Source organism: Leptodactylus fuscus, chromosome 8 (genome assembly GCF_031893055.1).
Source record: "Leptodactylus fuscus isolate aLepFus1 chromosome 8, aLepFus1.hap2, whole genome shotgun sequence".
NCBI classification, from domain to species: Eukaryota; Metazoa; Chordata; class Amphibia; order Anura; family Leptodactylidae; genus Leptodactylus; species Leptodactylus fuscus.
In genome coordinates, this window is record NC_134272.1 from 39,854,629 (window position 1) to 39,880,977 (window position 26,349).

At 41.3% G+C, this 26,349-nt stretch overlaps 1 protein-coding gene across 2 annotated transcripts in view; it reads right to left on the reverse strand.

Moving 5' to 3' along the window:
- Positions 1–10,378: 10,378 nt before the first annotated feature.
- Positions 10,379–26,349, reverse strand: part of PMS1 (PMS1 homolog 1, mismatch repair system component) — a 101,388-nt gene continuing 85,417 nt past the window's right edge. For both annotated transcript variants that reach the window (XM_075285125.1, XM_075285124.1), the window contains 4 exons: positions 23,885–24,364; positions 18,732–18,862; positions 17,117–17,274; positions 10,379–11,164 (listed from right to left, as the gene is read on the reverse strand). In XM_075285125.1, the coding sequence (XP_075141226.1) occupies positions 10,997–11,164; positions 17,117–17,274; positions 18,732–18,862; positions 23,885–24,364 (937 nt within the window). In that variant the 3' untranslated portion in view covers positions 10,379–10,996. The remainder of the gene's footprint in view (positions 11,165–17,116; positions 17,275–18,731; positions 18,863–23,884; positions 24,365–26,349) is intronic.

A 26,349-nucleotide genomic window follows, 5' to 3' on the forward strand; every position in this document is an offset into this window, starting at 1 on the left:
TATTCTTAATAATATTACCTTTTAGTCTTGTTGCTTAGTTAGTATCCTTTTCTTGATCTCCTCCTAGGTGTCTTCCATGGGAACTGGTGGCCAGAATTAGGACAGCAGAAAGACATCCTCTAAATGCAAACATTTAGCCTGTAGATCCTTGTTTGTATATTCAATTGATTTTGTCAGATAACAATAGAGATTGTGGATTTTATTCTTTAACCACAGAATATAGGTAACGTGTTATTTTTACTGAATGATGAACGCCATAAAAACTACCTGCGATGCAATTACAGTGATATCAAAATGAAATAGTGTGATTTGCCCGTGGCAGAAACACCAGCGTTTTACAGTACGCGCAAAGTGGGTGGGATGCTAGCAAATCCCATGCCCACCTTACAATAAAACTGGCATGCGGACAGGCTGCCATTTCCAAAACCAGCGCAGTTTTGGAAATCACAGTATATCAATTATACCTACAGAATGCTGGCGGTTTCCCCATAGGTATAATTGTAATAGAGAGTCCGCGGAGGAAACTTCCACAATCTTTCTGATGTAAGCGATGCGGGAAAAACCGTGATGTGTTACTGCCGTGGTTTTTCCCGCCTGTTTTTTTTTTTTTTTTTTTATTGCTGCAGGTTGTGCCGTGGGGCCTTAGTGTTAAGGACACAGCCCCATTTTTCAAAAGTGACATGTCAATTTATACGGCAATAACTTTGACATGCTCTAACTTATTCAAGTGATTTTGAAATTGTTTTATCATGACTAGGGTTGAGTGATTGGAATCAGAAAAGATCGGATTCTGATTGGCAATCGAGTAAATTTCAAGATCGCGATTGGAATTCCGATCCCGATTTTTTTAGGCGGGATTGAGGTCAAAGGTTATTTCCCACAATGCTCTGCTACTGGCCAAGCATTGTGGAAAAAGCTAACATCTCTAGTAGCTAACACTTATCTGCACAGATCGCTGCCATTCCCCGCTGTTCTCGCCTCGCTGCCCCCGCCTCCCAGGTTAGTGTTACAGACCTAGGAAGAAGGTGGGGCTTGTGGCTTAGGAGAGTGTGTGCGGGTAGTAAGAGGGGAGATGTCAGTGATGCACTCACGTTTCCCCCCCTGTACCCACCCACACTCTTCTAAGCCACAAGCCCCGCCTTCTTCCTAGGTCTGTAACACTAACCTGGGAGGTGGGGGAAGCGAGGCGAGAAGAGGAGCAAGAACAGCAGGGAGCGGCAGTGATCTGTGCAGGTAAGTGGACAACAGGGGGGACTAAGTAGCCAGAGGATTTTTTTTTTAATCACTACACAGCGTGGAATCTAAAAATTAAAGCGTTCAATTTTTGGACTCCATGCTGTGTAGTGAATAGGATCGTTTTTAAAATCCGATCTTCGGTTATTAAACAAATCGCATTGACTTCCATTGGGATCGGAATTGTGATCGGGTTTGAATGGAAAATGATCAGAAATCGGATTTTAAAAACGATCCTGAAATCTCAAGATCGGCTCAACCCCAATCATGACACGTTATGCTTCAGGTTAGAGGTAAATATTGATCAATATTTTTTGCATACATTTATAAAAAAAATTGGAAATTTGATGGAAATATTTTAAAAATTGCAATTTTAAAATGTGAATTGCTTTGCTTTATAGACGTTCATACTGACCAAATAAATGAATAAATATTATCTATCATATCTCTACTTTTTATTGGCAACATCTTTTAATCATCTTTCCATTTATATTGGACATTAGAAGGCTTACAAATGTAACAGCGATTTTCCAGATTTAGAAGAAAATTTCCTAAACTCATTTCTTAGGGACTACTTCAGTTCTGAAGGGAATATTAGTTTCAAAGGTGTTTATTAAAAGAAAGAAGCACATCAGGTATACAAAACAGCAGTAAAGAAGACAACAATGTGTGCGGAGACAAAGAGACAATCAGAGCATAAAAGGAAAGACCAAGGGGAAAACGGTGTAGCAAAAGTGAGGGAGTAGGGGCGAGGAATGGTTCTGTAAATTATATTGATATCTCATTTTCTGCCATAGCTGCAGCATATAGCCATGGATCCTGGTGGAAGTGGGTAGATGAATTATTGTTGGGACCATTGTAGGTCTGGAAGCAAATCTGGTGCGATCCAGGCAGTGGTGAACCTAGCCTCTCTGCTGCCTGAGGCGGACGTTCAAAAGATGCCCCCCCCCTTCCCCGAGTATAATAATCGGGGACCCAGGGAAGATAAGGGAACATACGTCATGTGGTCTGGGATATTATCATATAGCCCCAAAGCCTGTGCTAGCAGTAACAGGCTATTACTACTAGCACAAGCTTTGGGCCTATATGGTACTGCTAGCACAGACTTTGGGTCTATATGGTAATATCCCAGACCATGTGACTTCTGGGACATTACCATATAGGCCCGAAGCCTTCTAGGATTAACATCGGATCCCAGAGAGGTGAGTAACACTGTTTATTATGGTCTCTCACCTCCCCTGGGGCTCCGATTATTGTACTCGGGAGTCTGAAAAGACCCCCCCCCACCCGAGTATAATAATAGCGGTGGTGGGATTGTAGCCTGGCCCGGGCCTACTCACTGCCGGCCACCGTGGCCTATAGTACTGCGTCCTCTTCTCCCGGCAGTACGCTGCGTCTCAGCGTAGGTGGTGTGATGACGCCGCCTACGTTGATACGTAGACGTTTGAACCAGCGCATGAAAAGTGGCAGCTCTCCTTACGCGGCGCTGGACCCAGGATAAATAGAATCTATTTGTGACTGTCGAGCTGCAATATTATACTTATAGAGATTGGGGACAGATAAAGCAACCTTTTCATTTTCTGAAATTTTCCTTTACAATCCCCCAAAGGAGAAGAATGTCGCCAGGGTTAGCAGAGTGAAAAAGTAATAAAGGATTCTTGGTAATTTTGTTATTTTAACTGTATTGATTCTACCAACCCTGGGTAGGACAGTGCCACTTGGTGAGGTCCTATATTAACTTTGGGATCAGAACAGCATAGTTCCATATAAAATAAGTACCAAGAAAATTGCATCAATTGATTCCCAAAAAGGGTATATACACAGTCCACAATAACCACCTTTCACAGAGTGGACCACTGTGAGAAGTGCAGGAAGAGAGGGGATGTTGTGATGACGTTCACTGGAATGTTGAGCCATACCGACTCCAGTACTGTGGTCAGCTGAGCTAGGTTACATGGTTGAGAATGCATGGCGCAAACAACCCGATCAAGGTAGTCCACATAGATTCTTGATTGGGTTCAAGTCCGAAAAATTTACTGGCCAAGGGAGTACGGTAAACTCATTCTTGAACCACGCATGTACACTGCGAGCTTTATGACATGTCACACTGTCCTGCTGGTAGATGCCATCATCCTGAGGAAAAACAATTCACATGTAGGGGTGAACATGGTCCGCAAGGATACTTGTTGATCCATCGTACCTTCCTCAATGATGAGTGCACCCAGATGGCTGAGGACACGTGCCTTCTGCGATTGGTTGATTGGTGATTTGTCCTGTATTTTGAAGCCAAAATTCAAGGCAATAAGTTTTCTAATAAAGCGTTGGGGGAGGAGGGTCATCCTTTTTTGGTGGGTCATTAAAATTGTGGTGAGACAATATTTATTTATTTGAACTTCAGTTCTAGCTGCAATAGGAGCCGAGATCATTTTATGTCCTCTATTTTTGTGAGGTTGGGGAAATTTACTGTTGCACCAATGAGCAGCCCATTCTACTCTGAGCTACTGGACTGGAGCTCTTTGTAGGAGACACCCTGTTTTTATACACAGTCATTGAAATATCTGTCCAAATTTTTCCAGCTACATTATACAATGAAAAATGACTGTCACTTTCTAGATAAAAACATAAACACCATAGGTAATAACATAGGTAATAATTCTTGAGAAAATACCAATAAAATTTGTTTAATACCTCTGAACAGCAGCTGTTATAAGGTTAACATGCAATAAGTACTTAGAGGAAAGTGTATTGTGAGAATATTTGCTTGTGGTAGAATGGATTAGCAGATTGCATTGTGACATTCTTGGACTTTGAGCATCTGTTTATCGACAATAAAAAAAAGCAGCTGCATTGAGCAGCAGACTAACAGGTGGCCACTATTCACGCTGAATGCTAAACTTTGCATGGCTTTTTAAAGGATTTCTGCGCAACATAAATACTTAATGTACTTTAATGCTGCACCTCCTGCCTTCATTCTTGCTTCTAAATACATTTGGATTTTCTTTCTCAGAGTGTCTTTTCAAAATCTGGAACACGCTTTTGCCTAAATTTTAGCAAATGAATCAGATTTTCCACATCTTGAGCTAATTGTTGCAGATGTCTTTCTAAAACCTGTTCAGTCACACAATTCAGCAACTGTTCAATATCAGATTTACAAGCTGAAGGCTAGATAATTCTTAAGTAAGTGTATCACATTTACTGCAATAGTATTCAACAATTTAGCTTAAGTACTAAACTAAAATTGAGCTTGAAATTGCATATTTACTTTAACTTAGTCACTCAAATTATTTGTGGTCATGTACTTAATTTAAGAACGTTAACAGGAGATAGATTGTCTTTACATATTTGCTATCAATCATAGAACACATTATACTAGGGTAACATGACAGCAAAGAAACTGGATGCTGAATTATCCTTAACAACAGTATGTCTCTATAATGCAGCCTACAGATTACGTGACCTCAAATAACTGTAGGAGATGAATGCATCTATTAGTACAATACATTATTAAACCTACACTACCTATAACCTAGGAAATAAACTATTCTCATTCCTAAGAAAGACAATAGAATAACCTACATAGAATTGAGAAATCCTAAATAAACTATCACCACTACCAACACATTAACATGTACAAAAATCTTTATTAATAAATAATACACAAGACCAGGACACAAAAATTTAAAAGTATTAATATTTTTTTTTTAATTTTTGTGTCCTTGTCTTGTGCATTATCCTACTAATATTATAAATGTGAAAGTTTGTGTGTTTGGATATTTGTGTGTTTGAACGTCTGTTCCTCAATCACCGCCAAACGGCTGAACGGATTTGGCTGAGATTTTGCATATACCTACATGGAAGGAAACATAGGCTACTTCACAAGCCGCGCACTGCCCCGACAGCCAGACCGCGACCGGCGAAAGTATGTTCCAGCTCCGCTGCAGGACCTGAGATGATGCCATCACAGGTCTTTCAGTGGGGTTCCGATTGGTTCGCAGCAGGCTGTGGGCGGGCCGATGGAGCAGCGGTGCGGCCCTAAACGCTTGCGCCATTCTGTGGAGGGGCCGATGTCGGCTGTGCGAGCTGGACCACATGTCGGCTGGTCGTAGCTCTGGGGCGACGCAGCCATGCTGCCTGATGAGTCCATCGGCGGCGGAGAGTGTGCGCCCCAGCTCAGGGGGTGACGCAGCTGCGCGGCCTGACTCTGCTGGGACAACACGTCAGTCGGGTATGCCGGCTGTATAAGCACACCGGGGGACTGTAGGGTGTGGGTACGGCGTCCCAACTGTGGGGCCACGGGCAAGGTGGTTAGGGGGCCTGAGGAGCACTGGGGAATGTAGGGCGCGGGTACGGCGGACCAACCATGGGCCTGCGAGCAAGCCGTTTAGGGGGCTTGGGGAGCGCACAGGAGGATGGTGCGCAGGAGAGAGTTTAGGGGGGGGCAAGGGGGGTGCCCGGGGCCGCGAGGGCACGGGGAAAAGGGTACCACAGGGCAACCGCGGGAAGGGGGGGGGAAGTGGGGCTGTGGGAGGGGGAGGCAGAGGAGGGTGCGGGGGTGCCACAGGAGGGAGGGAGGGTGGCCAGGTTGGCGCGGGAGGTGTAGCGGGAGGGGGGGTAAGAGGGCCATGGAGGCAAAGGGGGGGCCGCGTTGGTGCACGGCGGATCATCTCCACCAGCAATTGACCAACTGTATGCGGCTCAGCGCCAACCCACAGACGAAGTCGCGGGCAGATGCTAGTTTATTAATAAAGATTTTTGTACATGTTGACATGAGTTGGTAGTGGTGATTGTTTATTTAGGATTTCTCATTCTATGTAGGTTATTCTATTAGAGGCAAAAACCAAAAAAAAAAAAGCTGACAAGAATGCTCAATGTAATAAAAGTACAAAAAACTTTATTTCGACATTAGAGATAAAATGAAAGGATATCCACCACAAGAACAAAGAGGATTCACACTGAGTGTGGATACACAAGGAAAATGTGGGTATATGAACATATATACGGTCATTCAATAGTACAAAGAGACTGAATATATGTGATAATACATCAGTACGCACCAATAAGTAATGGCTTGGTAATCAACACTACATAATACCCCAAAGCTATCATATGTCAATAGGAATGTAAACCAATAACAAATAATCAGTGAACAGCTGAAACAGTGCAGTCAAGTTGCAAAGAGTAAGTAAATGTATGACACAAATAGCAAAGGCTGCAAAGGTAGAAATATGGCTGTATGCACAATGATAGCAGTGGAGCTAGCAGGGCAGCGTTAACAAGAATAAAGGGTTAACACTGAAGGTGCATATTAAGTTAGCAAGTGCTATAGTAACCAAAGGAAAAAATCAAACTCTAACAGGTAAAGTACATACCCATGGTACAAAGCGTAGTAGTGTGGACCAGACTCAGATGGGGTGAGGGTGTTCCTCTGAGTCTGGTCCACACTACTACACTTTGTATCATGGGTATGTACTTTATGTTCATATACTGTACCCACATTTTCCTTGTGTATTCACACTCAGTGCGAATCCTCTTTGTTCTTGTGGTGGACATCCTTTCATTTTATCTCTAATGTCGAAATAAAGTTTTTTGTACTTTTATTACATTGAGCATTCTTGTCAGCTTTTTTTTTTTTTGGTTTTTGTCTCTAAGTGTGGCTCTGATTTTAGAATGCATTTAATATTTATTATCGACATGTGATTCATACAGATGGAATTCGCCGCGGAGAGCATAAAACGCTCACGGACGAAGACTTTTCAGTCTCCTGGAAACCTGCAGAATGGACTCCCGGGCGCAGATGTGAACGAGCCCTTACAGGGAAATCCTATGCTGATAACTAAAGTTTCTGCAGCTCTGTAATACACAACCACAGCAACGCTGAATACAGGCTTAGTGCGCACGGCTTTCCCATTTGCAAGAGATAATGTGTTATATTTTGACAGCATGTTTGGAGGTTCTTTTCTCTGGACATCATTGAACCATAATAATCAGCACTGAAGATCATATCATTGGTGAACAATGGTTAGGGTCTTAAAACTGTCCGTATGGTGTAAGCACCCTAATGTCTCTTTGTATACAAATCAAATATTCTGTATGGTACTTATGTGGTGCATTCAATGTGTCAACTGTTTAACTAGAAGGGAATTATAAACTAAATAGATATACATAATAACACTGACACCTCAAAATCTGAAGTGATCTGCATTACATCATGTTATTCAAAACGTGAATATTTATTGTCCTGTTTTAGCATTTCCCACATCTCTCTAGAAGCTAAATTCATTTAACTTCCAAGAGCCTTTCTTACCATTAGACAACATGATTATTATGAAATCTGGGGCACTTTTTATGCCCGATTAATTAGCTTACATAACTCTGTTTCAGCATCGGAAATGCTTTGTATGGAATTACTCATGCATCTTAAATAGAGGAGGTTTCAATAGGTCATGCAATGTAAGAGTTGTTTAAAATGAGTTTAAGACATTTTTGGAACAAAAAATTGTGAATTTCCTTATGTGAACTCTAAGAGCAAATAGAAAAAAAAAAGTTTTTCTTTGTTTAGAAATTGCAGGCTTTATAAATCCATAAAGAAAAAAAAACGACAAAATCATTTACTTTCAGTAACCATTGGCACTTTGGCACCACCTGGCAATATTCCAACTCAGTAGAGCCACAATACACTTTTCCACCTTAGTATAAAGAATACATCTTGAGCATGGACTGTAGAAGGTATAACTAGGATTCACCATCTCATAATAATGGATGGCATTTTAAGGGGTTGTCATACCCATCATTTTATTATTTAATAGTGCTACTAGTGGGGCCAGTAACATAACAAACCACCTCTTTGCCTCCAGCACTGACTGTATACAGGTCCCCTTGGGCTGAAATCACCATTTGTGCAAGGAGTCAGCTACAGCCAATCACAGCCTCACTGGTGACCTCTTCACAAAAGGCATTCACATGACACACTGAGCTGCAACACCAAGCAGAGCCAATACAATACAATATAATACAGTGTACAGCATTGTGCTTGGCATGCATGGAAGAGGCTGCAGCTTCTTCAAACAATGGGGGTGGCAGGTGCTTGACCCTCACTGATATGATATTGATGAGCTATGCTGAGCATAGATCATTAGTATCATAGTGCTAAAAAAGCCCTTTAAGGGGTTAGGTAGTGACAAGGTCAACTTAGTTTATTAAGAGAATAAATAGCACATTATTTATTTTCTATTTTTCACTCAATTATTGTACAGTCAATTTGTTTTTCAGCTACATCATATTTATCTTTTTATACTGTTTATAGATATATAGATCTGTCCACATATAGTACAGTATGTTAAAGCAAACTGCTAATCATCTCTTTTAAGCACCCCCTGCAATTGGGCAGCACAACTTTCACTTTACAAGCATGTGATACCACGTTCAACTGTGATATGGGCTGTTCGCAGCTCAGTCTCAATCAAGTGAATAGCAATACCAAGTACAGCCACTATACAATGTACAGCACTGTGCTTGGCAACCAGTGCTCATCTGATTTCAGCACCCTTTTCAAACAGCTGATCGCTAGGTGAGCGAGGTATATGGACCACAGAACATATATTGGAGAAAGGAAAAAGGGGACACCGAGTGCACTCAATGCAGTATTTAGGAGTTGTAACTAGAATCAAATACATATAAACATTGGAATTGACCAGGTGGCCTCTCACCTTCAGGGGTTGTGAAAAGTCACAACACTTGGAAAAGCGTAATTCGATGAGAGTGGCAGCAGTTCAATCCATCACCAGGGGCCACACGGTGGCTCAGTGGTTAGCACTTGCAGCCTTGCAGCGCTGGAGTCCTGGTGTTCAAATCCCACCAAGGGCAGAAAAACATCTGCAAGGAGTTTGTATGTTCTCCCAGTGTTTGCGTGGATTTCCATCCCATATTCCAAAAATAGAGAAAAAATGTACATTGTGTGCTTTATGTGGGGCTCACAATCTACATTTAAAGAAAAAAAAAAAAAAAGGAAAGGAAAGGTGGGACCAAAGGTCGTCAAAGGAGAACTGTGCTCTCTGGTGTACAGAAGAGGATGGCAGGCAAGGATCCAAATTCAAAATATTTATTGAAATACATACAGCACAGCAAGACGTGTTTCGGGCCTTACACTGGTCCTTTCTCAAGTGCAAAGAAAAAGCTTAGTAGGTATGGAGGGATCTTTCCTATACCCTCTGGAGCTTCTAGTACATTGATGGCCAGGGCACAGTTGTCCTTGATAGCCCTGTGCTTGTTGTCAGTGGCTTCCTTCAGCAACTTTCTCAGACGTTTTCTCAGAAATTTTGGCAACAAGCACAGGGCTATCAAGGATAACTGTGCCCTGGCCATCGATGCACTAGAAGCTCAGTTGCCCCATTTGTGTGCAGCCCCGGCCTTAAGGCACTCCATATATATTGAACACACATCCCATTTGGGAAAAGCGAGTTCTCCCCAAGTCCTCAGAGGAGACTCCAGGACGACTATGCGTGTTTAAGAAAGTAGTAGTTTGAGCGTAACTCTCCCTTCTTTTCCTCTACCATTCCCCTTACCATTTTAGTTAGACAGAATGGGTTTTGATAGTGTTTCTAAAACATTTACTCACATAAGATCCGATTCAGCATGTTTTTGAAAATCTCCTATTTAGTTTTGCACCTTTGCTTTTAAGGACATTGTGCCAGTTTATGCAATTTAGGCTAATTTATAGCTCTCCCTACCTATATCTAAAACATATGTGAAAATATATTATGTTGTGGTCACTAATATCTAGATAAGCCCAGATGTACTTTTGAAAAGGCTGCGATTTCTGTCTTATAATTAGATTTTTTGCTTTACTTGGAGACGTGTAACAAATTTAATCAAGCTGTAGCATGTTATAGAGCAGAAGAGATTGAGCAGACTGATGTATAGTTTTGTGTGAAAATATTCACTCTATCCTGTTATTTATCCATTCAAACCACTGAACACAACTGACCACAATAGACAAAAACCTACTTTACACATCGTTGAATAATTGTACCACAAAAAGTTAAGAAATTGAAAAAACTATAAATGTTTAATTCATTAATTAAAAAAGAAACGCAATAGCACAAAAGGTGTCAAAAAATAAACAATAAAGGAAAATATTAGAGTATCTCTTAAACCAGTGACATTAGCTTTAACTTTCAGAAAGACAACTTATTCGTTTGAATAAGTAAGGAAAAAAACATGTCTTAGTCCCCAATACAAGGTAAATAGTGTGGGTTCAGCCTGAGCACCCAAATGTAATATGTATACCGTAGTTGGATGAACTCAAGGGCCTCTACTGATTATTTTGCGATTTTCATCAAAACTTTGGTAAATCTTTTTAGAAATATCACTAGTGCATACACTACTGCACACAACATAATATTATTATAAAACTATATAATAACACATTACAGTTCTAACTTTAGAAAAGCTCCTTGCAGACGATTGTATGAATGTCCAGTGTGATATTCAGGTTTTTACATGTGTCGTCTGGGCACTGCCCGTGCTGTTCATTCACGGCCGCCGACTGGCACATCTGAAATCATGAGGTAAGCTACTTGCCTCAATTTTGTCTACTGCTTAACCGTATGTTTTTCCGGCATTACTGTTTCATTAAATACATGTATGAATATTACAACTAGGGTGTGTTGAATACATTTGTACAGTGAGCTAGGTATCCATGTACTTTGTATTTGCTATATAGTCCAAATAGTTAAATCATAAAATAAAGGAAAATAATTATAGTTTAGTCATCTGAATCAGGAATGTCTGAGAGGTGATGGAAAAATGGCCGACCGTGTATACACTCCTTCTGGTCACCACTTAGCTGACTTTTCATACGATGCAGGGTGTCATGTACATCAAGCTTTGACAGGTTTAAAGGCAGTTGTCGTGCTAATCTCACAGCTTCCCCCTAAAATGAAAAATACAAAACATTTTTAGAAATATTCAATTTAATGTTTATGCTTTTATGTTTGAAGGAAAAATATCTAATAATACAGATGTTTCATGTCTAATATCTGACATATGGAAGCCACCACTCTTGTAGTCCCCAGTCACTCACCTCAGAAGTGACTCTTTTCTACACTATTTCTTCCCTAAAATAATTCTGGACAACCCATTTAAGGATTATTTTTAGCAAGTGCTAGTTTAACAGCTACAACTTTATTTATTGAAGGTTACTTTTGTAATCTGATCTACTTAATTTTTCAGACTATAAGACATATTGGATCATAAGACGTACCAAAGATTCAGAGGACGAAAATAGGAAATCAAACAAAAAAACTACTGACACCTGAAGACCTGCTGCTGGAGGGCCAGCGGGTGTGAAACACACTTGTATGTGGAAAGCAATGTTGCAAAACCTGTGTTCCCATCATCCCATGCTGTTCAAATGTGCAATTTACCTATGTTAATGTGGAACACACCAGTCACGCGATGGAGGCACATATGGGTGGTGTAGGCTTTCTTCTCCTAACGTGCTAGCATTGCTAAGCCCCCACAAAGTACAATATGCTCCACACAGTGGCCACCACACATTACAATATGTTCCACACAGTGGCCCCCACATAGTACAATATGCTCTACACAGTAAAATATGCTCCACACAGTGGCCCCCACACAGTACGATATGCTCCACACAGTAGCCTCCACACAGCACAATATGCTTACCATAGTAGCCACCACACAGTTCAATATACTCTCCACAGTGGCCCCACACAGTTCCATATGCACACCATTGCCCTGGTGCTATTATTATACTTCTCAGACCCCCAGTGTATAATAATTGCAGGCCAAGGGGAGATGATTTAAAAAAAAACACTTTCCTGGGCATCCTTTCTCTGTCCAGTACTCTTCTGTATCTTCTTTGGGCCTCTTCTGCCTGTGAAGCGTCGCAGTCGTTACTACTGAGGCCTGTTATTGGGCATCACGGTCATGTGAAATGAAATGGGTCAGTGTGCTATCCAGGAATTAGGTCTGCAAGAGGCCTAATTCTGTTAAAGACATGAGCCATTAGACAGGGCTCTCAACCCATGCATATGATTAGGCTGACAGTCGTTTTATACTACAGTATAGGAGTATTGCAGTGTATAATAATCAATAAGCAAGTAGTTTCTCTTCGCTCCCTATTTTATCCTTTCTAGTAAAATAACTTAAGTGAGAAAACAGTGTTCACACTTCTTACAACCCAAGATATTTAATAAGGCATTGCTACAAATTACATATAAACCTACATAAAACAACGTTCCATAAAATATATCATACACAAACTAAATTGCACACAACAAACAAATTCTTGATATAGTCTTGTCTAGTTACCGTATATACTCGAGTATAAGCCGACCCAAATGTAAGCCGAGGCCCCTAATTTTACCACAAAAAACTGTGAAAACTTATTGACTCGAGTATAAGCCTAGGGGGAAAAAAAACACTATTGCAGTCTGGTCATGTGCATTACAGCTTAGTAACTCCATGTGCCTCAAAGTAATAGCAGTTAACCCTATCATGTCCTTCACATTAACCAGTGTGTGCCTCACATAAGAGTTACTGATATGTGGGACATATGGAGGTAATAATTAGGTATCTTCATAATTAAGGTGACTGTGGAACTGTGAATTGTTTACATTTATATGCTAATAAGCCTCTTCCCCCCTCCCTCCTGAAATCCTATCCCTATGTGTCCTGTTGTACATAAATATGCATCCTTCAGAAATTGGTTTTAGTTATATCTGAAGAAGAAGCTAAAGAGCTTCGAAACGTTATATTCCTCATAGATTGTAAGCTCTTGCGAGCAGGGCCCTCAGTCCCATTGTGTGAAATAATGTTCTTTGTTACGTATCTGTCTGTATTTGAACCCTACAAATTGTACAGTGTTGCGGAATATGTTGGCGCTATATAAATAACATTTATTATTATTATTATTATTCTGTCATCATTATGAGTTAGCCATTAAAAAAAGGTATCATCTACTGAAGACTCTCAAGTTTTTTGTTTTTTTATATAGAAGGAATAGGAATAAAAAAGGAATGTAAAAACTCTGTGAAAGTACATCACAGTACAGCCAAGGATTAGTTAAAAAGAATTAACCCTTATTCGTGCCAAAATTATAGTACACAGAATTTACTTCATATTTATGAACAGTGGGAACCAGAAAGTAAATACAAATTTGACTATTGAAAAATGTGCTCCAGAATGGGCGTGGTTTAGAAGTGTCTCACTGTACAACACATTTATGAAACAAAATAAAACGAATATGGCGTAGATTTCCCATGCAGAGTAGACCAAATTTAAAATGGTGTAAAGAATTTAAGGCAATTTACCTTGTGCACCAGTCACAAGGTAAATCAATACCTTGTCAATCAATGTCAATAAGCAAGAGATGATTTATGTCTACTTATGTTATACCAAGAATTATCGAGTCTTTGATGCATGCACTGAATATTTGTTCCTAACAGCCTGCAAATTAAGGTTTTTATCTACATGCTGTACAGCAAATATTTTTCTCCATTTTTGCACCAAATATTTGTCTCATGGTGAGTCAGAATTCCAAATCCATATTTATGAAGGTCCATACGACAGATTCATAAATAAGTCTAAAACTACGACTGGAAATGCAAAGATAGATAGTATAGATAAATGTGCGCCAATATGAGCAGACGGTAACAAATCTCATGATATAGAACAAACCGACCAGGTATATAATAGATAGTTATATAGTATATAGTTATATAGTAGATGAGGTTGGATGAAGACATCAGTCCATCAAGTCCAACCTATAACCAACCCTACAATCCCCTACAGTGTTGATCCAGAGGAAGGCAATTCTCCTAAATAAATGACAGATATATACAGTTCATTAATGTTTACTCAGGATGAGAACAATTACTTAAAAACCCTGGGTATAACAATGATATTGTAAACCAAATTGAATTGCAAACCTGTGATGATGCCAAAAGATTACACATCACCTCCATAAGGAGCACTTTATCTGATAGGTGCAATCAGCTTGGAGGCATGTGAACACCACATCAGCACATCCACCATTGGCAAGCTCAATGACATTGGTGCACGGCCCACTGCCATTGAAACCCCAGTACACTTGGCACCCTCTTCAGAGATCCGCCCTATGCATGTGTGCTTGTGCATGCCAGATGAGGAGGGCTGGGTATACAAAATCATCCATTAATACAGGAATTAATAGGTCTCAAAGACAGGCTGTTAGACAGCTTGATGAGCTTAAAGATGTGATTATTAACAGGAAGGTAAAGGGGAAAATGTTGGTATCTGGAATGCACAGATGAATGAGTTTCAAAAGTATTTATTGAATTAAAGGGGTTTTCCAGGCAAAAAAAATACTTCTACAAAAGGTAAAAGGTCTGTTACTAACCCTAGTGTCCTCTGCATTTGTTTACATGGATAGCTTCCTTCTGTTAAAACCTACAACTACATGATGCATTGCAGTTCACTCAGATCCCCCTCTCATTTCCTCCCTCACAGCTACAGCACCACCACCTCCCGTTTCCCTAGCTAGCCCGCAGACTAAAAGCCCTATCTACCAACCTAGCTAACTAACAGTCCTCCAACCCCCTCCCCACCTCATCATACTTAACTGTCTTGTCATCCAGATGACTTTGGGGTGCTGCTGTCCCCTCTTCTGCCCGCACTTGCGATCTGAAACTGGCACCTGCGCAATGGAACACCGCAGCTGAAGCCATGTATGTGCAATAGAACACTGCTTATTTTTGCTTCTGCAGGGGTTCTATTGCGCAGGTGCTGGCTCCAGCTCACTTGTGAAGGAAGCGACGGCCAGTGAGGAAGTGAGTGGTAAGCATTGGTAAGTATGAGGGGGACGTGGTGAGGGGGGTGGAGAGTGGAATACTGGTGGCCTCCCCTCTCCAGAAACAGCGAAACAGGACGTCACCAAGAAATAAAAAAATGTGCCTGGTCACATGACCACCCCAGGCATATGGGTAAATATACATTTTTTTTTTTTTTTAAAGGGTGTAAATTAGAAGTTAGGCGGGGGGAGGGGGGTTTAGCTTAGGGGTAAAGTTTTAATTTATCCCAGACAACCCCTTGAAGACACAGATATAGCATGAAAGCAAAATAACAGTGTGTAAGCCATTCCAAATAAAATAACACGCAACAGTGGTGGTAAAACCAGCAATTAGGATATACATGAAAAAAAGAAACACACTTTCTTAAGTATAATAATATAAGAATTAAATAACAACAGTAAATTCCATAGAATTGTATGGATAAAAATGTAAAACCAAAAACAATAAAACAGAATAGGCAGTGCTATACAATAGTGCAATAATTGGAAAGGGGGAGAAAGAAACGCTTGCTGGGGGGTGAGGTGGAAGATGAATACATCGTCTGATCAAAAAGAGAATCATAGTTGAAGATAGTACAACAGACTTGGGACATTAGACCTATTAATTCATGTACTATACCAGTCTTAATGTGGACAAAATGGTAGCATTGATCATCTTATGGAATATAATCATGTCCACGCGGCCAACGACTACCAAGACAGATAGGTTATAGAGGTTCCTAACATTAGATGCCTGACTATCTGGGACAAAACTAAAACGGTCAGAGTGAACTAAAAAAGGTTGCAATCTATCCAATCAAGAGGCCAGAATAGATGAGAAGATCTTAAAGGGGTTGTCCCATCTCAAGGATCCTATCTATACTGCTAGCTTATGTGGATTTAAAACTTTTCCTAAACACATTGCTTAAGCAAAACTGATTTGTTTGGCCGCTATCTGAGATTATTCACTTCATTTTTTACACTGTGTTTTCATAACCACGGACCTAGGAATGGTCTTATCTCTCCGCCCAGGACAAGTGACATAGCTCACTCGTCTCAAGGAGGGGAGGGGGGGCTGAGTGCTCAGAGCAGCTTGTATTTCTGAGCTGTTTATCTCAAGCTCTTCCAGTTATCAGTCAGCTAATTGAATTTTGCTGATAAGGGCTGAGACAGGGAGTCCATTAGACACAGACCTAAAAGTGAGTATATAGCAAGCTGACTCGTGGTCCTGTAGCATGTAAGTTTGGGATTCTCATCACGTAACAAATCCAGCTCTGCTACATCAGCTTCATATTGTGCATCTTCCAGTGATACTGTGCTAGTTTATTTATAACCATCCCTCATTACTGACTGCAAACATGTACTGCTATGACAAGAGATAGCAGAGCTTTGTCTGTGAGATAGCATGTGAAACCCTGCCCACCAATTTACTGAGATGTTTTTTTCAAATAAAGTGAAAGATGTCAGGTTTGAAAAATGGGGCATGATCCTAATGGCCAAAACTGTCTGCCTGCTGAAAGGTTTGGGAGAAAAAAAGATCCTTATGACATACTGGTTTAGCATTCTAAATAACATTGTTGTAATGTTGTTTGAACACGCATAAAAAAACCCAAAAAACAATTAACCTTTATAGTTACCTAGAGATGAAAAATACATTTATGTTGTGACATTTTAGAAATGTGTGAATGAGTGTCAGGTAAGAGTCGCATGTACCTGTATAATTGAAAGAATTTTACCGACGCACACTAGGTGCCCCACTTAGAGATAGATTTTTTTTTTACAGACTGTGTTACAACACGGCTTTTTGGAACATTAAAACACCAGTCCATAAGAACCTGTGGAAAGGTAATGTTCTAAACTGTGCTGACTTTAAGAGGAGAAAACAATAATTAATCTTTATTTGTAATAATGATTAGCAGATTTCTTCTTGTCAGAAAGCCGTTAAAATATGGGGATTATGAAACAGAAACTAATAAAACCTATATGACACCAGATACAATCACTGATGCATACTTACATCTTTCCCAGTATTTCTTTATATGTACTCACCTCTAAATAATTCAGGACTTTCAGAGGCCTACACTCACTCAGGTTTTTATTTCCATGTATTACAGAGCTTAAAATTTCCTTCAGATCTGATATTCCATAAAACGGCAAACTTCTGCTCATACCTTCAATCTCCAAAGGGTTATTTAATTCTGAAGAGTCTAAAAAGAACATGAAGAACAACCTTTACATCATTGTGATTTCATGGATTTATCCTATATGCCTTATCTGAGATCACCCCAATATATTGAAAGGCACCTTGATTCAAAGTATTACCTTTTATCACTTAAAAATATGCAGTTCGTTTCGTAAAATCAGATTAGTGTTAGCAGAGCACTGTATGAGCCCTGAGTCTTATATATTTTGTATACAATTTTGTACAACACGCTTCAGTATTTTTATAATTTATTTTTTTGGACATCTATATGAGGGTACATGACCGTTTCCATCTTTAATAGATATATATTTTTTGATAAATATGATCTAATGTATAATGAATGTGTAGATTGTGGAATTACATTTACAATAAGAAACTCTTTTGCAGCCTTGTCCAAATAATATCTGATGATCTATTTTATCTTATTTTTTCGCTATGATGGTTTCCATGCTATAGTTTGTAGAAACTATTTGCTTGTGACTGTTCAGATTAATCACTTTTGTTGTTTGGTCTCTATATGTGTATATACTTACCTTTTCTGTCCTATTCACATTGAGAGTTTTTTCACTATTTGCTATTTCAAAATGTTGTACCCAGATGATTACTCTTGTTCAGATGGGGTTAATGATTTACAACAGATGTTTAGAGTTGGTCATTAGAGAAATGTGGTTTTAAAAGCACCTTGAATCTTTGAGGTAATTCAGCTACGACTAAGGAACTCAGTTCCGAAATACATCAGCTAGGATGCTTTTCTCTGTTCATGGGAGTTACTATTACCAATGGATTTGATTGTGCATGTTTTAATCTGAAACTTCAATAAATACAAGATTTTATGATGCTGCCGAGTGCTGGATTTCCACTTTAAAGTACCACTATATTTATGCAGGATTTATGCATATTTCCTCCTGCAGGACAGCCCCTCCCTCTTTTCTGATTCTGCCGGCACATGCAATAGTCCCAGTGCTGCTCTGTGCTCTACAGCCGACGATCCACCTTTACTGCATAGGTGAGGGAGCTGCGCAATAGAGGTGGATTATTGGCTGCAAAGCACAGAGCAGCGCTGGGACTACTACACGTGTCGACAGAATCAGAAAAGGAGGGGCCATCCCGCAGGAAGAAGCCTGGTAGGAAGAGAGGTAAGTAAAAATTGAGTGGATGGGGAGACGGGAGTAGTAGTAGTGTTGTTCCTTTTCTGGAAACAGGGAAACGGATCGTCACCGGATAACCAGCAAATGTCCCTGGGGCAGTTACAAGACCGTCCCAGGGATATTGGTAAGTATACATGTTTGATAAATTATGTTATTCAGAAAGTAGGCTGGTGGAAGGTGTTTAGATTAGTATAATTGTTTATCCCTGATAAGCCCTTTAAGTCTATTTCTGGTTAAAGTCCCATAGTAGAGAACCTTTGAAAGGGTCAGAAAGCTAATACAAGCACAAAAGACAGAGAGCAAATACACATACCTGGTATCATTCTTATTTGGAATCCATTATATGTGAGTCTCTTGTCTGACAAATAAACATGTCCATTTGGTCTTGGACTATCTTTTTGCATACTTAGTAGTGCTGTGAAATACTCTGGTCCACCAATCAATCTGAAACAACAAGACAAACAAGTCATGAGTAAACAAAAATGGCAAAATGGCCTGGGCGCCTGTGCAGTAGCCGTAGTAGAAGCTGCATGCTACTGCGCATGCGCCCAGGTCATTTTTTTATATGTGTCAGTTCGCGAGCGCCGGAGGAGGACAGGACCGGAGGACATCAGAAGAAGAAGAGGCGTGGATGAAGAAGAAGACACACCCTGAATGCCCGCCCAGCGTGCACGATCCGTAAGTAGATCACATTCTTTTTTAGGGTTTTATTTTAATATGGGGGGGTAGTTTAATATAAGATTTACGGTGCCTGAATAGCCTTTTTAAAGGCTATTCACGCATATGTGGGGCTCTATCAGCATGATTTTGCTGATAGAGCCTCTTTTAAGTTATAGGACATGGTTGATAATTCCATCACAAAACATGACATTTGGCCACAGAAACATGATGTCGCAGAAAAAACTCCTGGAGCTGCAAGTGTTTATATCAAGTACAGCATTAGTAAAGCTGCTGGGGAGGGATGAATTGTGAATCTGCAGGTATAGGTAGTGTTCACAAAACTTTTAAGGCCCATTGCCTTTTTCAATTTTTGGTACTATTCCGTTATCGGGCCAGCAGCAGCGCATTTCAGCACCAGCTTTCGGGACAGCAGTTCAGTTCAGCAGCGGGAATTACAATGACATCCGAGGACTGCTGGCCCGATGCTTGTGCCCAGTAGCCAGTACATCAATGACCCCCCCTCCATCTCCTCCTCCTTCCAGTGCTGCCCCCCAGCTCTCCTTACATCTACCCCGTACCCTCTCCCCGCCACATGACTAAGCCGATGCTGGCCCGATGATAGAGGCCGTGCTTGTGTGTAGTAGGCAGTACATCGATCGATGCCCTCATCCTCCTCTTCCTTCCAGTGCTGCCCCCCAGCTCTTCTTACATCTGCCCCGTACCCTCTCCCTGTAATAGGCCTCACCGTAAATCTTGAGCAATGAATGCTACTAGATAGCCGCCGGACGCTGCAGAAAGTTTGTCCCTCCGGCTCGCTGTAGCTCACCGTTCCTATAGTCGGCGTGTTTCTTGTCAGGGCCTGGATTGAGCCCCGGTGTCTTTCCTTTCGGTCTCGGTACTAGCGCTGAGGTGAGGCCTAGTCGTGTGGCGGGGAGAGGGTACGGGGAAGATGTAAGGAGAGCTGGGGGGCAGCACTGGCAGGAGGAGAAGGATGGGGGAGGGGGGTCATCGATGTACTGGTTACTGGGCACAAGCATCGGGCCAGCAGTCCTCGGATGTCATTGTAATTCCCGCTGCTGAACTGCTGTCCCGAAAGCTGCTGCTGAACTGCGCTGCTGCTGGCCCGATAACGGAATAGTACCCAATTTTTTTTGTGGTAAAATTCAGATTCCTTAGGATTCCTATTTTTGATAACCCTGAAATGGATTGAAAAAAAAAAAAGAAAGCATTTTTTGTGTAGCCATGTTCTGATATCCATAACTTTGTTATTTCTCTAACAATGGAGCTGGTTTAAAGGCTTGCATTTTCTGGGTACATACAGTTTTTGATAACTTTTTATTCCATTTTTTGTGAGACAAGATGAATAGTTCTGGAATAGTTTTAGCTCTATTTTTATGGTGCTCACTGTATTGGATGAATAATACATTATTTGTATAGTACTGCCTGTTATGAATGTGGTGATACTAAACATGTATTTGTAGTTATTATTGTCTTCACACAATATAGTATTTGTACATGTTTAGAGCTAGATTTTCATTTTTGTGATATGGCACCAATGGTGTAAAGTATTAATGTAACACATGAATCCAGCCTTGATCAGTACTGACTGCAAAGTATCAAACTGTGTAAGAAAACCCTCCTTTGGCAAGCGGAATGGTAACACCATACAATTCTACTATGAATAAAAGAAAAATAAAGAAATGCAAAGGTCTAAGCAAATATCTTGTCATATTATGGGGAATACAAACATTTTATAAAACGGAAAAAAGGTGAAAGTATAGCATTCAAATAAAACATACCCATTGTATTGAAGAGAGAATAGGTGAAGTCCTTATATATTGCATTCTGTCTACAATATTTTTGTATAGATGGTATGATTTTGGTATACAGTGGCATATGTCACCCATAGGCTTCTATATGATTCACCATGTTTCATTGGTTTACTATAACTATATTCTGTGAAGCAAACATAAAAACGTATAGTGATAGATAACTGCCTTTTAAGTGAATAGGGGCCAGAGGGTGATGACTTTCAGAGATATAACTATTGAATTCAAAATCTTCCAATGTGTATTTTCAAAATCTTATGGATCTAAACTAGTGCAAGGGGAAGGGGGATCAAAGATGAAAAATCGAAAAATGCCCGCAGCATTAGAAAGATTTACTAAACCCACCTACCTTATAAATTACTTGCACTATCAAAGATGCATAGTTAGACTTATCACTGGGGTGGTCATTTGAAAGCCCATGTCACATTTTCATAGAATCATGTAAATTTCTGTTTCGTCGCTTTCAGAAACAGAATGTCACATACTATATCCCCGTCTCCCTCCCTTTCCCTCAATACACCCCTTTCCCCATCATACTTAACTTCCTTCATGCTAGACTATCCAGTCACAGAGAATCATCTTCACCTTAGGCATGCGCAGTAGCCTACAATCACCCGGGAACTCTATTGTGCATGCCCAAGGTGTATTGCACTGCCCTGGCGATGCCACAAAGACGACTGCAGGCCTGCGCAATAGACAACAAACGCCGGCATGTTTTATATATTGGATGTACTTGCGATCCCCTTGTGAAGAAAGTTTCTTCACATCGGGATCGCAAGTACATCTAATATGTAAGGCATACAGGCATTTGTTATCTATTGCAGGCATGGGTGAACCTGGGCTTTCTGCCGCCTGAAGCGACGTCAGAAAGCCGCCACGCCCCCCCCCCCCCGAGGAGGGGTCGCAAGAAAGGGGCGTGACCGAGCGGAAGGGGGCGTGGTCAAGCACAACGGGGGCGTGGCCGAGCAGAGCGAGCGGTGTTCGCAGGCAGAGAGCAGGCAAGGAGAGGACCTGCTCTCTGCCTGAGTGTGAGGGGCGGCCGCTGAAGCAGCACTGCGTCCAGCAGGGCCGCCCCAATACACCGCTAGCTTCCCGTGTCGGGCTGCAGACACGGTGACGCTAAGCCAGTCCAGGACAGCTTGTCCTGGACTGGCTTAGGTCAGCAAAAATGCCGCCCTCCCGAGGCCCTGGCATAGCGTCGCCTGAAGCGGTCGCTTCAGGTCGCCTCATGGGAGCTGCGGCGCTGATTGCAGGTCTTTTTAATTGGCTTTTGGTGGAAAACAATATATATATATATATATATATATATATATATATATATATATATATAGTGAGTGAGGGGGAGGTGTGGTGAGTTGGGACTGGCAGAATACAGATAGCTACTAATGATGTAGTGATAGACTAGCTAGGGACAGAGGGAGGGGGGAGTGTGTGAGAAAAGGAAGGGGTCAGTGAGAGAGGGAGGAGAAGTGCAGGAAACCAAGCACAGGAAGTTATGGATGCAAACAAATAGAGAAGATAACAGGAGCTGACTGAGAACCCCAGAAATCATGCAAAATACTGCTAAAGATATTTGGGTGAATGTATTAACCTATTAATAGCACTAACTGACCTTTTTTAAAAAAATATTTTTTGCCCGGAAAACCCTTTCAAATCATCAGACTTGTAATTCAAGCCCTGGTAGTGTGTTATAAAATTAAAACATAACTAAACTTTCAGACAACTTTTAATTTCCTGACAGTATTTGTGTCAATGATAAATTTTGCAATATACTTTATTAACAAATTTTGTATCATTTCTGTGAAATCCTGCATTTCGAGTAACATGTGGCTGTGTAACATGTAGAAAAAATGAGGGGAGGGTCACTTCAAACTGTTATATTTTAGTTATAAAATGTACAGACTTACTTTTTGTGTCATTTAAAGGAGGATGTTCTATTCTTTCATGTGACACTAAGGCTACAGTAAAAATCTAAATTATTTCCAGAGATATCACTGGTTGAAAACAGTTGGGTTTGGGATTTTTATGGCATATATAGTATATTATATAGCAGCGTATAAATGTTCTAATCCCGATAGTGTTTTCAAACAGCCATATCTATAAAAATTATTTAGATAGCACTGCAGAAGAGAAACTCCTCTTTCATACGACACCAAAAGTACATTTGTACATTTTATAATGTCCGAAACTGTTTGAAGTGGCCCTCCCCTCATTATTTGTACTACACAGCCCAGTATTCCCATACACAGTAACATTCAATGAGAGGCAGAAACAGCTCTCAATGCAGAAACAAGGGGAAGAGTGAAGCAATCCAGGATTTCATGGAAAGGATCCACAATTTGTTAATAATTAAAGAGGACCTTTCATCAGATCGGGCACATGCAGTTTTATATACTGCTGGAAAGCTGACAGTGTGCTGAATTCAGCGCACTGTCAGCTTTCCCGATCTGTGCCCGGTGTAAAGCGCTATCGGCCCCGGACCGTAGCGCTTTAGTGTCAGAAGGGCGTTTCTGACAGTTAGCCAGGGACGCCCTTCTCCACAGCAGCGCCTATCGCGCTGTACACTGTGAGCGGGGAGGAACGCCCCCCTCCCTCTGCTCACACAGCTCGTCCATAGACGAGTGTTATCAGGAGAGGGAGGGGGGAGTTCCTCCCCAGTCTTAGAGCACAGCGCGATAGGCGCTGCTGGGCAGAAGGGCGTCCCTGGCTTACTGTCAGAAACGCCCTTCTGACACTAAAGCACTACGGTACCGGGACCGATAGCGCTTTACACCGGGCACAGATCGGGAAAGCCGATAGTGCGCTGAATTCAGCGCACTGTCAGCTTTCCAGCAGTATATAAAACTGCCTGTGCCCGATCTGATGAAAGGTCCTCTTTAACAAAACTGATGAGTCTGAAAGTTTAGTTACGCTTTAAGATATGAAAGACCTATTTTTAGTGTACACAACCTTTAAAAGTCATAAATTGGCATTTTACCTATCATTTAATATAACTGGCAAATCCAACTTTTCCACAGGAATTTTATGGTCTTCCACAAGACGCTTATATAATAAGGCTTCTTCCACTCTATATGGGTTCAGTAAGTCTACACTGTTTTTCGATGCTATAACCCAAGCACCAGGCAGATTCAGTTTACTCATTAAGGTAATTTTTCCAAAATCCAGCATTTCTTTTCTTCCAAGCTTGCACAGTTGTTGCTTCAAATTGTTCAAGTTAAAATCTATTCTGACCGTGTGGACGGTGGGCTCCACAGCTTTCTTCTCAATTTGAGAATGAAACAATTTATCCAAAATTTGCTGATTGGACATTGGTGTTTTCAGCTTAAGTCTTTGGGCTGGGCTTTTGTTCAGCTTCAGTTTTTTTCCTGATTCTTTTGACCCTTGTATTGTTTCTCCAGTAACTTTTGCAGTCTGTGTCTTGTATCTCTGCATGTCCTTAGCAGCTTTTTCTTCATATCTGCATTTTAAAAAATTGTATGTTATGTTAAAATTCAAGTACGGATTAAAAGCAGTGCAGAAAGAAATTTAGGGCGGGTTCACACTACCATTGTTGATATTTATTGCTCTATCAAAAGTTGAGAGCAATGGACATTAAATGACAAATGCAGATGGAGCCCCTCCATCTGTCATTATTGACCCCAATGTAAAAGACATGACAGAAGCTTTGTTCCGTCATGTTTTTTTTATACATGCAGGACTTTTTTTCCATTGCAAAAGAAAAAAAACAAACATGCAGGAAAACAGGGTCTGTCATGTTATTTACATTAGTGTCAATGGGAACCCAGTAGGTGTATCACGGGACCTGCTGCTGTTGTTTGATTAACCAGTTGTGTGGCAGCTGATTAAGATCTTCCACCCCCTCAACACCATTCCCAGCAACTATTAGAACTTTCCTGCCTTTTACCAAGCAAGGCACAATGCTCATCCACTCCTGATATAGTCTTCACTCACTTCTATAGGAACAAGAAGCTATTTGTTTGTCAAAATCTAATAGACATTCTACAAAAATAATTTAAAAGCACTGTGCTAACACCTCAGATGTTGATGTACAGGGGCTGGCTAAATAATGTTTTGGTGCAGACAGACTCTCTTTAATTTAGGGGGCCTGGTCTGGCATGTGAATTAATTTATTCAGTGGAGATTGGTCTGGTGAGTCATCAGGCTAGAGAGAGAAGTATAGGAACATATTTATTAAAATGGTCTAAAATGAAAACTGTCTTAGTTGCCCATAGAAAACAATTAGAGATGAGCGAACAGTGTTCTATCGAACACATGTTCGATTGGATATCAGGCTGTTCGATGTGTTCGATTTGAATCGAACATCACGCGGCAAACTCCAAAAAAATTTGATTCCCCTCCCACCTTCCCTGGCGCTTTTTTTGCACCAACAACAGCGCAGGGGAGGTGGGACAGGAACTACAACACCGGAGGCATCGAAAAAAATCGGAAAAAGTCATTGGCTGCCGAAATCAGGTGACCTCCATTTTAGACGAATAGTGGATCTCAAATCTGGGTCATAGGAGAATGTGAACTTTGTGACTAAGAGACAGGGATAGCTGTACAGGCAGGGATAGCTAGGGATAACCTTTATTTAGGTAGGAATGTTATTAAAAATAACTTTTTGGGGCTCTATCGGGTGTGTAATTGTGATTTTTGTGACATAAACTTTTTCCCATAGGAATGCATTGGACAGCGCTGATTGGCCAGAGTACGGAATTCGACCAATCAGCGCTGGCTCTGCTGGATGAGGCGGAGTCTAAGATCGCTCCACACCAGTCTCCATTCAGGTCCGACCTTAGACTCCGTCTCCTCCGGCAGAGCCAGCGCTGATTGGCCGAAGGCTGGCCAATGCACACTCAGCTCTGCTATATCAGATGGGCTGACCGGCACATCAGATGTAGCAGAGCCGAGTGTGCACATCTGATATAGCAGAGCCGAGTGTGTACACTCGGCTCTGCTACATCTGATGTGCCGGTCAGCCCATCTGATATAGCAGAGCAGAGTGTGCATTGGCCAGCCTTCGGCCAATCAGCGCTGACTCTGCTGGAGGAGGCGGAGTCTAAGGTCGGACCTGAATGGAGACTGGTGTGGAGCGATCTTAGACTCCGCCTCCTCCAGCAGAGCCAGCGCTGATTGGTCGAATTCCGTACTCTGGCCAATGCATTCCTATGGATTCCTATATCCACACTCGGCTCTGCTACATCTGATGTGCCGGTCAGCCCATCTGATATAGCAGAGCCGAGTGTGCACATCTGATGTAGCAGAGCCGAGTGTGCACACTCGGCTCTGCTACATCTGATGTGCCGGTCAGCCCATCTGATATAGTAGAGCCGAGTGTGCACATCTGATGTAGCAGAGCCGAGTGTGCATTGGCCAGCCTTCGGCCAATCAGCGCTGGCTCTGCCGGAGGAGGCGGAGTCTAAGGTCGGACCTGAATGGAGA